The following is a 15,933-nucleotide window of genomic DNA, read 5'->3' as shown; positions in this document are numbered from 1 at the left end:
AAGCAAGGGGTTCTTTGAGAACTTCTATGATGTAAAACAGGACAAGAGGCCAAGGAAGAGGAAGACTGGGCAACGCCCATTCAGGCCGGAGCCGAGTCCAGTGCCAGGACTGCAACACCGCCAAAGGGGTGGTCCAGCCACAGGTGAGCCCCACCTCCCGTGAGGGGCAGTCCCAGCTCCCGCAGGGCTAAGGACACAAGCCCAGGGATGTGATAGCTCTGCCCCGAGATCCAGCCCGACTTCGAACAACATGGGGACCCCCAGCCTCTGATATACACATGTCTCCGTAAGCTCGAGACCAGCTGAGCCAGAGACACACAGGAGCCTGGACTCACGGTAGTCTTCAGACTCATCCAGGATCTCAGACTTAATGATCTCCTCGATGACATCCTCCAGGGTGACCAGGCCCAGCACCTCGTAGAAGGGGTCACCTTCACCCTCGTTGTTCACCTTCTGCACGATGGCCAGGTGAGACTTCCCTGCAGGGAGAGGACACTCACGTTACAGCTCACTGGAGGCCTCCTTCTCCCTCATCCCGACTGACAAGCCCACCACGAAGATGGAAGCTGATTTGTGTTCCCATGATGCGCCACGCATCAGGAGAGACTATTCCTAGCTTCTCGCTACCTAAGACACTCCACGTGCCCATGAGGATCTCAGACCTCACATCCCCCTGCCCAAGGCCCCCCAAGCAGCGGCGGAGCTGGGGTCACCCCAGGTCTGCATGACTCCACACCACAAACATGGTTTAGACAAGGAAGCATCTGGGCCAGAACAGACATGGTAAAGAGCAACTGGACCTAGGACACAGGGCCCTGACGCCAGAGACGCCAGCTCCCCAGGAACCGCCTGGATGCAGGAGCCAAGAGGGGCCACGTCAGAAGTCTCCAAGGGAAGCATTCCCAATTCTGAACGCTGCCCTGTATCTTCATGAAAGTCATGCAGGGGGATGAAGACAGTGGTAACCTGGGCAGTCAGAGCCCAAACTGTGTGAGAGGAACAGCGTGAGGCTATGACTCTTGTCCTTCCTCCTCGGGTCAGCCAGCTGCTCGCTTAAAGAGAAAACGTAAGCTTGAGAGAAGCCCAGCCTCAGAATGCTGGGGACTATTGCGGAAACCTCAAGAATTTACTCTGCTCCAGTAAGTGCCTTCCCTCTATAAACCTTTGTTATTGTTGTTGTTTAGTCACTAAGTCGTGTCCAATTCTTTGCGACCCCATGGGAGCCTGCCAGGCTCCTCTGTCCATGGGATTTTCCAGGCAAGAATACTGGAGTGGGGTGCCATTTTCTTCTCCAGGGGATCTTCCCAACCCTGGAACTGAACCCACAACTCCTACATTGGCGGGTGGATTTTTTTAACCACTGAAACACCAGGGAAGCTATAAACCTTTATGCCTGTTCAAAAGAAATAGAATGCAAGCCAAAATTTTTGAGTAGCTGTGTTAAAAAAGAGAAATGAAATTAATATTATGATGAACTCAATACAGTCAAAATATCACAAAATGCAATCAACATAAACATATGAATAGATATTTTGCCTTTGGGGGGTACTAGGTCTTGGAAATCTGCTCACCTGCACACTACTCACTGCACACCTCAACCTCAATTCAGACTGGTGACCTTTCAAGACCCTTCAGCCACATGTGGGCACTGACTACTGGCCCGGGCTGTGCAGATCTAGGATACAGAACCATGCCTTTTGTCACTAGTGAAAAAAGCACAGCATACAAGCTGGCCTAGACTTGTACACAAAGGGGCGCTTGCTTCAAGAATCTTCTGGCAAAGCAGAAAGGGAAGTTCACGTCTGTGAATCCTACTTTACATACCCTGGATTCAGTGACAACGCAGGGGACTGGGTTCAGAAGCACATTCTTTGGAAGAATCATGCTCTGCCTTGTTCTTCCAGCTTGTTCTTCCATGGGCTATGCTCCTCCCCAGCCCATTCCCCTGCCCCCAGTAATCAGATACAGAAGACCTCTGCTTCAAAGCTGGATGGAATAACTGTCCAGAGTCAAGCAAAAGCTATCATTACTAGACCACTAACCAGATGGTCAAGAAAGGAATAAGGGACTTCCCTAATGGCGCAGTGGTAAAGAAATCCACCTGCCAATGCAGGGCACCAGGGTTCAATCCCTGGTCCAGGAATATCCCACATGCTGCAGGGCAAATAAGACTGTGTGCAACTACTGAGCCTGTAGGCCCTGAGCCTGTGCTCCACAGTAACACGGCAAGAGAAGCCACCGCAGTGAGAAGCCCAAGTACCACAACAAAGACCAAGTTCAACAAAAATTCAATAAATAATTTTTAAAAACATATGAAGAAAAAAAAATAAATAAAAACATATGAAGAAAAAACAAACTTCAAACCACTATATATATAAAGATAAGACAATGAACTCAATTAAATTTTTTTTAAAAAGGAATGAGGCTGTAAAAGAATAAAAAGATCACATTTACGGTATTTCATCAGATCTAAGACAGCATCAATCATGAGACTAGAGAGATGTTAAAGTGCAAAACAGTCGTGCACCTGAGCACCGACGCCCCGCAGCACAGCGAGCGTCACAGACACTGCGCTCTTCTCACACGGAAGCTTCACGGCGTCCCCTCACTGAGCAAGTCCATTGGCGCCATTTGTCCAACAGCATCTGTTCAGTGGGTGTCACGTTTTGGTGATTCTTGCTGATTTTCAAGGTTTTTCATGTAGTAATAATATATAACAAGATATAATAATATGTTATGGAGATCTGTGATGCTCTACTGTAACTGTTCTTTTGTGGGGGGCACCACCAACTGCACCCACATAAGACTGGGAACCTGCGTTCTGACTGCTCCCCCAACTGGTCGTCCTGCCTCTCTCGCTCCCCTTGGGCCTGCCTGTTCACTGAGACGCAGTAATACTGAAATTTAGGCCAATTAATAACCCTACAATGGCCTCTAAGTGTCCCAGTTAAAGAATCACGGTCTCTCATTTTAAATCAAAAGCTAGAAATGACTAAGCTTAGTGAGGAAAGCACGTCGCAAGTTGAGACAGGTCGGAAGTTAGGCCTCTGCACCAAACAGCCAAGTCATGAGAGCAAAGGATCAGTTCTTGAAGGAAATTAAAAGAGCTACTCCCTCAAAATAAACACAAACAAGCATAAAAATAAATGCACTACTCAAAGGGCAAGAGGAGCAGGGGACGACAAGGATGAGATGGTTGGACGGCATCACTGGCTCAGGGGACATGAGTTTGAGCAAACTCCGGGAGATGGTGAAGAACAGGAAAGCCCAGCGTGTTGCAGTCCATGGGGTCACAAAGACTCAGACACGACTGAGCAACTGAACAACTCAATGAACACATGAATGATAAGTAAACCAAACGGTCTTATTGCTGATATGGACAAAGTCTGAGTGGTCTGGAGAGAAGATCAAACCGCCACAATGTTCCCTTAAGCCAAAGCCTAAGACAAAGCAAGGCCTAACCTGTTGTCAATTCTATCAAGGCTGGGACAGGTGAGGAAGCTATAGATGAAAATTTTGAAGTTAGCAGAGACCAGCTCATGAGGTTTAAGGAGAGCCGACTCCGTAACATAGAAAGTATGAGGTGAAGCAGCAAGTGCTGATGGCGAAGCTGTAGCAAGCTATCCAGAAGGGCTAGCTCAGGTCATTAATGAAGGTCACTACACTAAAAAACAGATGTTCAGTGCAGACGAAACAGCCTTCTGTTGGAAGAAGATACCATGTAGAACTTCACAGTCAGAGAGGAGAGGTCAAGACCTGGTTTCAAAGTGTCAAAGGATAGGCTCATCCTCTTGTCAGGGGCTAATGCAGTTAGCAGGTGACTTCAGGTTGAAAGCAGTACTCATTGACCATTCCAAAAATCCTAGGGCCTATGCAAATTACACTAAATCTTCTCTGCCTGTGCTCTACAAATGGAATACTAAAGCCTGAATGACAACACATCTTTTTACAACGTGGTTTACTGAATATTTTAAGCCCACTGTTGAGACCTACTGCTCAGAAAAAAGATTCTTTTCAAAGTAGTTCTGCTCACTAACAATGCATCTGGTCACCGAAGAGCTCTGATGGAGATGTCCAACAAGGTGAATGTTATTTTCATGTCTACTAACACATCATCATACTGCAGCCCACAGATCAAGCAGTAGTTTCAACTTTCAAGTCTTATTATTTAACAACTACATTTCACAAAGCCATAGCTGTCATAGATAAGATTCCTCCAGTGGATCTGGGCAAAGTCAACTGAAAATCTTCTGGAAAGCATTCCCCACTCAAGAAGCTATTAAGAACATTCATGAGTCATGAAAAGAGTCAAAACATCAACACCAACAGGAGTTTGGAAGAAGCTGATTCCAACCTTCACAGATGACTTTGAGAGGTTCAAGACTTCACTAGAGGAAGTAACTGCAGATGTGGGACCAGCAAGAGAACTAGAATTAGAAGTGGAGCCTGTAGATGTGACTGAATTACTGCCATCTTGTGTAAAACTTCAACAGATGAGGAGCTGCTGCTCATGGATGAGGAAAGGAAGCAGTTTCCTGAGATGGATGCTACTCACGTTAAAGGTGTTGCAAAGACTGCTGAAATGGCAACAAGAGATTTAGAACATTCTATCAACTAACCTGATAAGGGGTTGGCAGAGTTTGAGAGGACATACTCCCAATTTGGAAGAATTTCTACCGTGGGTAAAAACACTACCAAACATTTCTGTGGCCTGCTACAAAGAAACTGCTGGTGAAAGGAAGAGTTCATCGACGCGGCAAATGTCACTGTAGTCTTTTTTTTTTTTTTTTTTGTAGTCTTATTTTAAGAAATGGCCACCATGGAATATTACTCAGCCATAAAAAAGAACACATTTGAGTCAGTCCTAATGAGGTGGCTGAACCTAGAGCCTGTTATACACAGTGAAATCAAAATAAGAAAAACAAGTATCATATGTTAATGCATATATATATGGAATTTAGAAAGATGGTACTGATGAACCTTCTGCAGGGCCCCAATGGAGACACAGCCACAAGAGAACGGACTTGCGGACACAGTGGGGGAAGGAGAGGGTGGGACGAATTGAGAGAGTAGCAAGGAAACATATAAACCACCATATGTAAAATAGGTACCCAGTGGATATCTGCTGTGTGACCCAGGGAGCTCAGATCGGGTGCTCAGTCTAGAGGATGAGATGGGGTGGGAGGGAGGGGACATATGTGTACCTGTGGCTGGTTCGTGTTGATATACAGCAGAAAGCAACACAATATTGTAAAGCAATTACCCCCCAATTAAAAAATTAAAAAACAAACAATCAAACAACTGCTGTGGCCATGCAAGCTTTTAGCAACCACCACCCATAACTATCAGCCAGCAGGCGCTGACAGGGACGCGAGGCCCTCCTCCGTCAGCTTATAGCTCACTGAAGGCTCAGACGGGTTAACATCTGTCAGCCATAACATAACATACATACATGGTTCTTTTCAGACCTAATGCCAATTGCACACTTAACAGACTACAACATGAACATAACTTTTATACGCACTGAGAAACCAAACAATTTGCAGGCCTCGCTTCATCACGATGGTCTGGAACCAAGGTGTGCCTGTGCTTCGTGCTGGCCCGCTGTGTGTCAGCCACCGGGTGCTTTACTCACTGATTAACTTACCAAACCCTCTGGCAACTAACTCTGTGAGGCACATAGTATTTTTTATTTGCATTTTACGGTTTACAGAGAAAACTGAGGCCAAGAGAGTCAGTGGCCACCCAATCTGGCACCCAGACAGCAGGCTCTGGGGCCACTGTCCTAACGCCCTGCTCAAGTGCCTCTAGCTTCTCACTGAACAGACCGGACCTCAGGAGCTGCATCCCCTCTGGGTGACACGCGTGGTGCCAAGGCGCCATCCTGAGCACAGGCCCAGCCGGAGATGCATGCAGCCTTCTTCAGGGGCTCCATCATCCTGGGACAAAAACTAAACGTGGGAACACCCACATTAAGCTGCTTCCCCTCTTCCCATGAGGAACGGGTGAGGGATGCCTGGGGAATTGCCCACCCACTCCTGCTGAGATGGAGACACCAAATGAGGAACTTCTAGACATTTCCCAGCCCATGATACTTGAGCTGGGAATGGCTGACACCAGCGGGCAGGCAGCATTGCTACAAAGGCCCCAGAGAGACAACCATGGGATATAAATCTATCAGGCCATATCAGGAAGGCTGAGGCTCAACACAGAATACTGGTCAACAGCCTTTTTGGATTTTGAGAACCGAAGCTCAGGTTTGAGATGGCCGCCTGGAAGCAGAGAGGATCCCTTTGCTTCCAGGAAGCCAGTCCCTTTGGCAGTTTACCTGCAGAAATGACCAAGTCCTCCCATGCTTTCAAACTTCTATAAAAGAGGCTCAAGGTTCTCAGTGAGATGATTCAATGATGAACAGAAGAAAGCAGAGCCTTGGAAGATTCCTCAAACACTGGCTGTGTGACTTAACCTTAAGACAGCACGTTTGAAGGGTCCAGAAGGCAACCAGTAGAGAGGGCTAAGAGGCACACAGAGAAAGGGCGGCTGGAGAGACTCAAGTTTCTCATCTGACCAGGTAAAATGCTCGGAAGATACGGGGCCCTGGCTGGCTGACTACAAACACTGACACACGCCCCAGGACAGAGGCCTCGGGCTCTCCCTGCAAAAGGCCAAGGTGGACCACACACCTGCCAACACCAACCAGGAAGCTGGGCAAAGCTCTAGGACTCTCATTTTAGTTAGCAGGCTTGAGAACGCTCACCAATGACACGGATGCTAGAGGACCTAATTTCTAGAATATTCCTACAAATGCAACTGGAGTTGAAATGCCTGTCTTCTCATTTCAGTTTTTTTTTTTAAACTGTCTGAATGTATCCTATGAGAAAAGTACCATGTGATCATCCCTCACAGATGCCTGAGCAGGTCTAGCTATTTTCACAGTTGGCACAATCCTTTGGTTTCTGCCAAAGAATGAACCAGAACTCAGCAAATTTAAAATGGACTCTGAAAAGCTCCCCTCTTCTAATTCCTCCTTTGGTTGAATGTCCTTGAAGTCACTGGGGGTTGACAAAGAAGGCAGGGGTTAATGGCTTTACAGAAAATATGTGCTACTTACTATACCACCTGTTATTTACTAACAGAAGTTGAAGATATTAAGAAGAGATGGCAAGAATACACAGAAGATACAAAAAAGATCTTCATGACCCAGATAACCACAATGGTGTGATCACTCACCTAGAGCCAGACATCCTGGAATGTGAAGTCAAGTGGGCCTTACGAAGCATCACTACGAACAAAGCCAGTGGAGGTGATGGAATTCCAGTTGAGCTATTTCAAATCCTAAAAGATGATGCTGTGAAAATGCTGCACTCAATATGCCAGCAAATTTGGAAAACTCAGCAGTGGCCACAGGACTGGAAAAGGTCAGTTTTCATTCCAATCCCAAAGAAAGGCAACGCCAGAGAATGCTCAACCTACCACACAATTGCCCACATCTCACACGCTAGCAAAGTAAGGCTCAAAATTCTCCAAGCCAGGCTTCAACAATACGTGAATCGTGAACTTCCAGATGTTCAAGCTAGATTCAGAAAAGGCAGAAGAACCAGAGATCAAATTGCCAACATATGTTGGATCATCGAAAAAGCAAGAGAGTTCCAGAATAACAACTACTTCTGCTTTATTGACTACGCCAAAGCCTTTGACTGTGTGGATCACCACAAACTGGAAAAGTTTTAAAAGAGATGGGGCTATCAGACCATCTTACCTGCCTCCTGAGAAATCTGTATGAAGGTTAAGCAGCATGTTAGAACTGGACATGAAACAATGGACTAGTTCCAAATCAGGAAAGGAGTATGTCAAGGCTGTATAATGTCACCCTGCTTATTTAATTTCTATGCAAAGTACATCATGCAAAATGCCAGGCTGGATGAAGCACAAGCTGGAATCAAGACTGCCAGGAGAAATATCAATAATCTCAGATATGCAGCTGACACCACCCTTATGGCAGAAAGCAAAGAGGAACTAAAGAGCCTTTTGATGAAAGTGAAAGAGGAGAGCGAAAAAGTTGGCTTGAAACTCAACATTCAAAAAACTAAGATCATGGCCTTTGGCCCCATCACATGGCAAAGAGATGAGGAAAAAATGGAAACAGTGAGAGACTATTTTTTTGAGCTCCAAAATCACTGCAGATGGTGACTGCAGCCATGAAATTAAAAGACACTTGCTCCTTGCAAGAAAAGCTATGACCAACCTAGACAGCATATTAAAAAGCAGAGACATTACATTGCCAACAAAGGTTCGTCTACTCAAAGCTGTGGTTTTTCCAGTAGTCAAGTATGGATGTGAGAGTTGGACTATAAAGTGTTGGGGTCCTTTAATGGACCGGAACCTGGTGGTCCGGAGCTAGATAAGAAAGTGAAAGAGAGAAAGAGGCTGATATTCCCTGGTTTACGCAGAAAACCAACAAAGCCCTTGACATAGAGCTTGCATTGCCCACGAAGACACCAGGCGCCCCCTCGAGGGGGGGAAGGCACAGGGCGCCTTCTCGAGAGGGTCTTAAGAAGGCCAGGCAGGAGAGTGAGCACGACGGGTCTCCATGCTCCAGAGAACCAGCCGGGCAGAGAGAGAGAGAGGGAGAGAGAGCGGGAGACGGGGGTGGGGGACAGAAAGAGGAGGGAGAGAGAAAGGGGGGTGGGAAAGAGAGGGGAGGAGAGAGAGAGAGCGGTGGTGGGGGGGGGGAGAGGGAGAGAAACAAAAAAGGTACAGGGACCTAAGCTCTGATGGAGCAAAGGTGCTTTAATGATTTTTCTGTGAGTATATATAGGCTGTGGTATAAGAAATTTCTTTTGACAATGATAAGAGATCAGAAAACCAAATGTACAGCAACTGTTACCCAGGAAACAAGGGATAATAATGATCACAAGGTCAGGAGACAATCCATACCTCAAGAAAGGGGGGCGAGACTAAGCAGTTTTGTCGTAAAGAGAATGTTTACTAAAGGAGACCCAAGCCTGCCTCACACAATGACCTCAGTCCTGGGAGTAGCATGCTGCTCCGCTTGAAGAGGGACAAAGGAGTCACAAGAGACTGCAGGTACGAATCCTCCTGGTAAGCACTCCCGACAATAAAGAAAGTTGAGAGGGGCGGTCCTAAGGTGGCAGAGGAATAGGACGGGGAGACCACTTTCTCCCCCACAAATTCATCAAAAGATCATTTGAACGCTGAGCAAATTCCACAAAACAACTTCTGAACGCTGGCAGAGGACACCAGGCACCCAGAAAGGCAGCCCATTGTCTTCAAAAGGAGATAGGACAAAATATAAAAGATAAAAAGAGAGACAAAAGAGTTAGGGGTGGAGACCCATCCCGGGAAGGGAGTCATAAAAGAGAAGTTTCCAAACACCAGGACACCCTCTCACCAGTGGGTCTCTGGGGAGTTTTAGAATCTCCGAGGGCAACATAACCGGGAGGAAAAATAAATAAATAAATAACACCCACAGATTACGTGCCTAATGGCAACTGCCAGCGGAGAAGTTGCCAAGACACTGGCACCCATCGCCAGCAAGTGGGGGCTGGACAGGGAGGCGCGGGCGGCATTGCTTAGGGTAAGGACCGGGCCTGAATGCCCTGAGGACAATCTGGGGGAGCTAACGTGAGCAAGCAACCCAAACCGTGGGATAGTCAGAGAGAAAAGAGAGAGAGAAAGAGAGAACTTTCCCGCAAAAACCTCTAACCTAAGGCACTGTGGGGCCAATCACGGAACAAAGGACTAAGCGAATAGCAGAGGAGAGCTAGCTGGCTGCGGACCAGCCCATCTCCCGCCAGAGGCAGGGAGGCAGGCAGGCGACAGCCAGAGCCGGAAGGCAAGGGGCAAACTCGGCCCCAGAGACGGCATCCCCTACCGAACTGCGAGCAGGCCCCCAGTTGCTAACCAAGTCTTCCTGGGATCCCGGACAGCTGACATCCACCAGGAGGTTCGCAGCCAGAGATCAGCTCCCCAGAGGAGACTCATGGGGAAACCAAGCGCTGGGACCAGGGAATTGATAAGACGCACCACCCACCTGAGGAGACGGCGCTCGCCAAGCACCTGGCCACCTGAGCTGCTCCAACCTGGGAAGGGCGCAAAATGCGGGCCTTCGTGGAGCACCCGAGAACCTGAACCTGACCGGCTGAGGCCTGGGAAGGGCACAAAATGCGGGCCCAACCGAGTCTACGCCTTTGTGGAGCACCCGAGAACCTGAACCTGAGCGGCTGAGGTCTGGGAAGCGCACACAACCCGCTTTACACAGTTCCCCTGCTGAGCAACCTGGAGCCTGAGCAGTGCAGACTGGGAGGGCACACACGGCGTGAGCGGGGGCAAACCCAGGGCGGCTGAGACACTGCGCATGGCCCACGCTCACCGTGAGCGGGGGCAAACCCGGGGTGGCTGAGACACTGCGTGCACTCCCCACGCTCGCCGTGAGCGGGGGCAAACCCAGGGCGGCTGAGACACTGCGCGCACTCCCCACACTCGCCACGAGCAGGGGCAAACCCAGGGCGGCTGAGACACTGCGCGCACGGCCCACACTCACCGTGAGCGGGGGCAAACCCGGGGCGGCTGAGACACTGCGCGCACGGCCCACACTCGCCACGAGCGGGGGCAAACCCGGGGCGGCTGAGACACTGCGCGCACGGCCCACACTCGCCACGAGCGGGGGCAAACCCGGGGCAGCTGAGACACTGCGCGCACTCCCCACACTCGCCACGAGCGGGGACAAACCCGGGGCGGCTGAGACACTGCGCGCACGGCCCACACTCGCAGGGGTACTTGTTTGCCGTGCCCCTCCCTCCCCACAGCACGACTGAACAAGCGAGCCTAAAAAAGTGACCACCACCGCCCCCTTGTGTCAGGGCGGAAGTTAGACACTGAAGAGACCACCAAACAGAAGAACCCCAGATAAACAGAGGGAGCCTGCTTTGGAAGTTGACAGGTGCAACAGATTAAACCCCTGGAGTTAGCACCGACTACACTGGAAGGGGCCTATAGACCTTGAGAAGTATAGGCTGGAACAGGGAGCTACCTGAAACTGAACTGACCTCACACTGCCTGCAACAGCTCCAGAGAAATTCCTAGATATATTTTACTATTATCATTTTTTTATTTTTAAAAAATTTTAAGTCCTTTCTTACTCCTTCAATTTTAATTTTTATAACCTACTACTACTTGCAAAAAAAGACCCTATTTTTAAAGCAAATTTCATATATACATTTTTTTTATAACTATTGCAATTTTATTTTTTTAATATTATATTTTTGAGAGTCTAATCTCTACTCTAGATTTTTAATCTTTGCTTTTTGGTATTTGTTATCAATTTTGTACCTTTAACAATCCAACCTTCAGTAGCCATTTTTACTTAGGAGTGTGATTACTGGCTTGATTGCTTCTCCCCCTTTTGACTCTCCTATTTCTCCCACAGGTCGCCTCTACCTCCTCCCTCCCCCTTCTCTTCTCTACCCAACTCTGTGAACCTCTCTGGGTGTTCCGGGCTGTGGAGAACACTTAGGGAATTGATTACTGGCTAAACTGGTCTCTCTCCTTTAGATTCCCCCTCTTCTCCTCCTGGTCACCTCTATCTCCTTCTTCCCTCTTCTCTTCTCCATGTAACTCTGTGAACCTCTCTGGGTATTCCGGGCTGTGGAGAACACTTAGGGAATTGATTACTGGCTAGACTGGTCTCTCTCCTTTAGATTCCCCCTCTTCTCCTCCTGGTCACCTCTGTCTCCTTCTTTCCTCTTCTCTTCTCCATGTAACTCTGTGAACCTCTCTGGGTGTTCCGGGCTGTGGAGAAACTTTTCATCATTAACCTAGATGTTTTATCATCAGTGCTGTATGGATGAAGAAGTATTGAAGCTACTGTAAGAATAAGACTGAAAGCCAGAGGCAGGAGGCTTAAATCCAAAACCTGAGAACAGCAGGGAACTCCTGACGCCACAGAACATTAATCGACAAGAGCGCATCCAAGAGCCTCCACACCTACACTGAAACCAAGCACCACCCAAGGGCCAACAAGCTCCAGAGCAAGACATACCACGCAAATTCTCCAGCAACACCGGAACATAGCCCTGAGCTTCAATATACAGGCTGCCCAAAGTCACACCAAACCCACAGACACCTCAAAACTCACTACTGGACGCTTTGTTGCACTCCAGAGAGAAGAAATCCAGCTCCACCCACCAGAACACCGACGCTAGCTTCCCTAACCAGGAAACCTTGACAAGCCACTCGTCCAACCCCACTCACTGGGAGGAACCTCCACAATAAAGAGGAACCACAAACTACCATGATACAGAAAGACCATCCCAAACACAACAACCTAAACAAGATGAAAAGGCAGAGAAATACTCGGCAGGTAAAGGAACATAATAAATGCCCACCAAACCAAAGAGAAAGAGACAGGAAGTCTACCTGAAAAAGAATTCATGATAATGATAATAAAAATGATCCAAAATCTTGAAAACAAAATGGAGTTACAGATAAATAGCCTGGAGACAAAGATTGAGAAGATGCAAGAAATGTTTAACAAGGACCTAGAAGAAATAAAAAAGAGTCAATCAATAATGAATAATGCAATAAATGAGATAAAAAACACTCTGGAGGGAACCAACAGTAGAATAACTGAGTCAAAAGATAGGATAAGTGAGGTGGAAGACAGAATGGTGGAAATAAATGAAGCAGAGAGGAAAAAAGAATTAAAGGAAATGAAGACAACCTCAGAGACCTCTGGGACAATGTCAAACACCCCAACATTCGAATCATAGGAGTCCCAGAAGAAGACAAAAAGAAAGGCCATGAGAAAATACTTGAGGAGATAATAATTGAAAACTTCCCTAAAATGGGGAAGGAAATAGAACCCAAGTCCAAGAAACCCAGAGAGTCCCAAACAGGATAAACCAAAGGCAAAACACCCCAAGATACATACTAATCAAATTAACAAAGATCAAACACAAAGAACAAATATTAAAAGCAGCAAGGGAAAAACAACAAATAACACACAAGGGGATTCCCATAAGGATAACAGCTGATCTTTCAACAGAAACTCTTCAGGCCAGAAGGGAATGGCAGGACATACTTAAAGAGATGAAAGAGAAAAACCTACAACCCAGATTACTGTACCCAGCAAGGATCTCATTCAAATATGAAGTAAAAATCAAAAGTGTTACAGACAAGCAAAAGCTGAGAGAATTCAGCACCACCAAACCAGCTCTTCAACAAATGTTAAAGGATCTTCTCTAGACAGGAAACACAGAAAAGGTGTATAAGCTCGAACCCAAAACAACAAAGTAAATGGCAACAGGATCACACTTATCAATAATTACCTTAAAAGTAAATAGGTTGAATGCCCCAACCAAAAGACAAAGACTGGCTGATGGATACAAAAACAAGACACCTATATATGCTGTCTATAAGAGACCCACCTCAAACCAAGGGACACAGAGAGACTGAAAATGAAGGGCTGCAAAAAGATATTTCACACAAATGGAGACCAAAAGAAAGCAAGAGTAGCAATACTCATATCAGATAAAATAGACTTTGAAATAAAGGCTGTGAAGAGAGACAAAGTAGGACACTAAATAATGATCAAAGGATCAATCCAAGAAGAAGATATGACAATTATAAACATATATGCACCCAACATAGTGAAGTGAAAGTCACTCAGTCATGTCTGACTCTTGCGACCCCATGGACTGTAGCCCACAAGGTTCCTCTGTCTATGGGATTCTCCAGGCAAGAATACTGGAATGGGTTGCCATTTCCTTCTCCAGGGATCTTCCCGATCCAGGAATCAAACCCATGTCTCCTGCACTGAAGGCAGATTTGTGACCCCACGGACTGTTATAGTCCATGGAATTCTCTAGGCCAGAACACTGGAGTGGGTAGCCTTTCCCTTCTCCAGGAGATCTTCCCAATCCAGGGATCGAACCCAGGTCTCCCACACTGCAGGCGGATTCTTTACCAGCTGAGCCACAAGGGAAGCCCAGAGTTAGTAAAGTACAGCAGAAAATGTGTTTGCTAGGAGAACAAAGAACTAGAGCTCCAAGCATTCTTACCTTGTCCTGAAGAATCCTGGACGAGCCCCCAAGATGAAAGGTTGTTGCTGAATCACGCAAAGACACCGGGACTCTTGGCCTCCGGAGAAGAAGAATTCAATCTGGGGCCAGAGACAAGGCTTGATTGCGCAGAGCTTTTGTGTAATAAATTTTTATTAAAGTGTAAAGGAGACAGAGAAAGCTTCTGACATAGACATCAGAAGGGGGCAGAAAGAGTGCCCTGCACCCAACATAGGAGCACTGCAATATGTAAGGCAAATGCTAACAAGTATGAAAGGGGAAATTAAGAGTAACACAATAATAGTGGGAGATTGTAATACCCCACTCACACCTATGGATAGATCAACTAAACAGAAAATTAGCAAGGAAACACAAACTTTAAGTGACAAAATGGACCAGTTAGACCTAACTGATATCTATAGTACATTTCACCCCAAAACAATGAATTTCACCTTTTTCTCAAGTGCACACAGAACCTTCTCCAGGATAGATCACCTCCCTGGGCCATAAACCTAGCCTTGGTAAATTCAAAAAAACTGAAATCATTTCAAGCATCTTTTCTGATCACAATGTGGTAAGATTAGATGTCAATTACAGGAAAAAAACTATTAAAAATTCCAACATATGGAGGCTAAACAACACATTTCTGAATAACCAACAAATCACAGAAGAAATCAAAATATGCATACAAACGAATGAAAATCAAAACACAACAACCCAAAACCTATGGGACTCAGTAAAAGCAGTGCTAAGGGGAAGGTTCATAGCAATACAAGCTTACCTCAAGAAACAAGAAAAAAGTCAAATAAATAACCTAACTCTACACCTAAAGCAACTAGAAAAGGAAGAAATGAAGAACCCCAGAGTTAGTAGAAGAAATCACAGAAATTAGAGCAGAAATAAATGCAAAAGAAATAAAAGAGACCATAGCAAAAATCAATAAAGCTAAAAGCTGGCTTTTTGAGAAGATAAATAAAATAGACAAACCATTAGCCAGACTCATCAAGAAACAAAGGGAGAAGAATCAAATCAACAAAATTAGAAATGAAAATGGAGAAATCACAACAGACAACACAGAAATACAAAGGATCATAAGAGACTACTATCAGCAACTATATGTCAATAAAATGGACAACTTGGAAGAAATGGACAAATTCTTAGAAAAGTATAACTTTCCAAAACTGAACCAGAAAGAAACAGAAAATCTTAACAGACCCATCACAAGCACGGAAATTGAAACTGTAATCAGAAATCTTCCAGCAAACAAAAGCCCAGGACCAGACGGCTTCACAGCCGAATTCTACCAAACATTTAGAGAAGAGTTAAACCTATCCTACTCAAACTCTTCCAGAAAATTGCAGAGGAAGGTAAACTTCAAACTCATTCTATGAGGCCACCATCACCCTAATACCAAAAGCAGACAAAGATGCCGCAAAAAAAGAAAACTACGGGCCGATATCACTGACACAAAAATCCTTAACAAAATCCTAGCAAACAGAATCCAACAACATATTAAAAAGATCATACATCATTACCAAGTGGGCTTTATCCCAAGAATGCAAGGATTCTTTAATATCTGCAAATCAATCAATGTAATACACCACATTAACAAATTGAAAGATAAAAACCATATGATTATCTCAATAGATGCAGAGAAAGCCTTTGACAAAATTCAACATCCATTTATAATAAAAACCCTCCAGAAAGCAGAAATAGAAAGAACATACCCAGCAGTACATTGAGCTCCATAGAGACAGCGCCAGGGCAAGTGAGAGCCGGACGGGCACTGGGCGACTCTGTGCCTTGCGGAGGATAAATAATTAAACATGGGCAAAGGAGATCCTAAGAAGCC

General features: G+C 46.1%; 1 protein-coding gene across 5 annotated transcripts in view; it reads right to left on the bottom strand.

The window, feature by feature from the left end:
• The window catches only part of CNNM3 (cyclin and CBS domain divalent metal cation transport mediator 3), a 43,083-nt gene that overhangs the window by 18,054 nt on the left and 9,096 nt on the right, over positions 1-15,933 (bottom strand). For all 5 annotated transcript variants that reach the window (XM_043467816.1, XM_043467814.1, XM_043467815.1 and 2 more), the window contains exon 2: positions 336-479. In XM_043467816.1, coding sequence (XP_043323751.1) covers positions 336-479 — 144 coding nt within the window. The remainder of the gene's footprint in view (positions 1-335; positions 480-15,933) is intronic.

Source organism: Cervus canadensis, chromosome 5 (assembly GCF_019320065.1).
Source record: "Cervus canadensis isolate Bull #8, Minnesota chromosome 5, ASM1932006v1, whole genome shotgun sequence".
Classification (NCBI taxonomy): Eukaryota; Metazoa; Chordata; class Mammalia; order Artiodactyla; family Cervidae; genus Cervus; species Cervus canadensis.
The sequence above is the reverse complement of the archived record's forward strand: the minus strand, read 5'-3'. Positions and strand labels throughout refer to the sequence as shown.